We start from the raw sequence: 793 nt of genomic DNA, 5'->3' as shown, positions 1-793 counted from the left end.
TTACACTTCATCCGGTCCCAATTCGCTTTCCTGTTCATTGTCGTTTGTTTTCATTTTCCCAGATGTTTTGTTTGATGAACCGTTATTATCATCCTCTTCGTTGGATTGAGCAGGAAGTCGAGCTTCGAGAGCTCTGATACGATTTTCGTGTTTAACTATAATCGCTTTTAATTTTCTAATTTCTTCTTGAAATTGTTTTATAACATCGTCCTGTCGATCGATAATTATTTACAATATTTATTTATTTTTAATCAAGTATTATCCAAATAAATAAATAATAATAATAATAATAAAAGATAAAAAAACTCACAGAAACTCCTGAGCTTTGGTGACTTGATTTTGGAGCTTTTGGTGGGACTTTGTCTAATACGTTTGTTTTTTTGGTCACGGTAAGCTCCGATTTTTTGCTACTTGGAGCAACAGAACAATTTTTCAATGATATTAAAATAGGTTCTGCGTCGGTACCTGTAAATTATGAATGACGTTAAATTCCATTTCAAATTCCTTTTAAATCTTTTTCATTAATTTTTTTTTTTTTACCTTACTTTTTTGTGCAAATTAATAACTAAAAAGGAAATAATTTACTCATTGGCTCATAATAAATGTTTACAAATCAGGAAGTCATGATTGATTAATTATAATTCTTACCTCCTATCCATTCTTCGGCGGTGATTGCGGGTTCATCTCCCAAAGTATCAGGATATAAATCTTCGTGGAATAAATCAGCCTGAAATAAATTTCAATCGTGTTAAACGAAAGAAAAAATTTTATTTCAATGATAAGTATTTTTTTT

The 793-nt window shown here is 29.9% G+C and overlaps 1 protein-coding gene across 1 annotated transcript in view; it reads right to left on the bottom strand.

The window, feature by feature from the left end:
- Phum_PHUM254340 (Coronin-6, putative) overlaps window positions 1-793 on the bottom strand; it is a gene marked incomplete at both ends in the record, with an annotated part of 2,382 nt that continues 1,589 nt past the window's right edge. The window contains 3 exons of the mRNA XM_002426417.1: window positions 1-210; window positions 311-465; window positions 649-727. Of these exons, the coding sequence (XP_002426462.1) occupies window positions 1-210; window positions 311-465; window positions 649-727 (444 nt within the window). The remainder of the gene's footprint in view (window positions 211-310; window positions 466-648; window positions 728-793) is intronic.

The sequence above is a fragment of the Pediculus humanus genome, genomic scaffold, assembly GCF_000006295.1.
Source record: "Pediculus humanus corporis 1103172107629 genomic scaffold, whole genome shotgun sequence".
Classification (NCBI taxonomy): Eukaryota; Metazoa; Arthropoda; class Insecta; order Psocodea; family Pediculidae; genus Pediculus; species Pediculus humanus.
The sequence above is the reverse complement of the archived record's forward strand: the minus strand, read 5'-3'. Positions and strand labels throughout refer to the sequence as shown.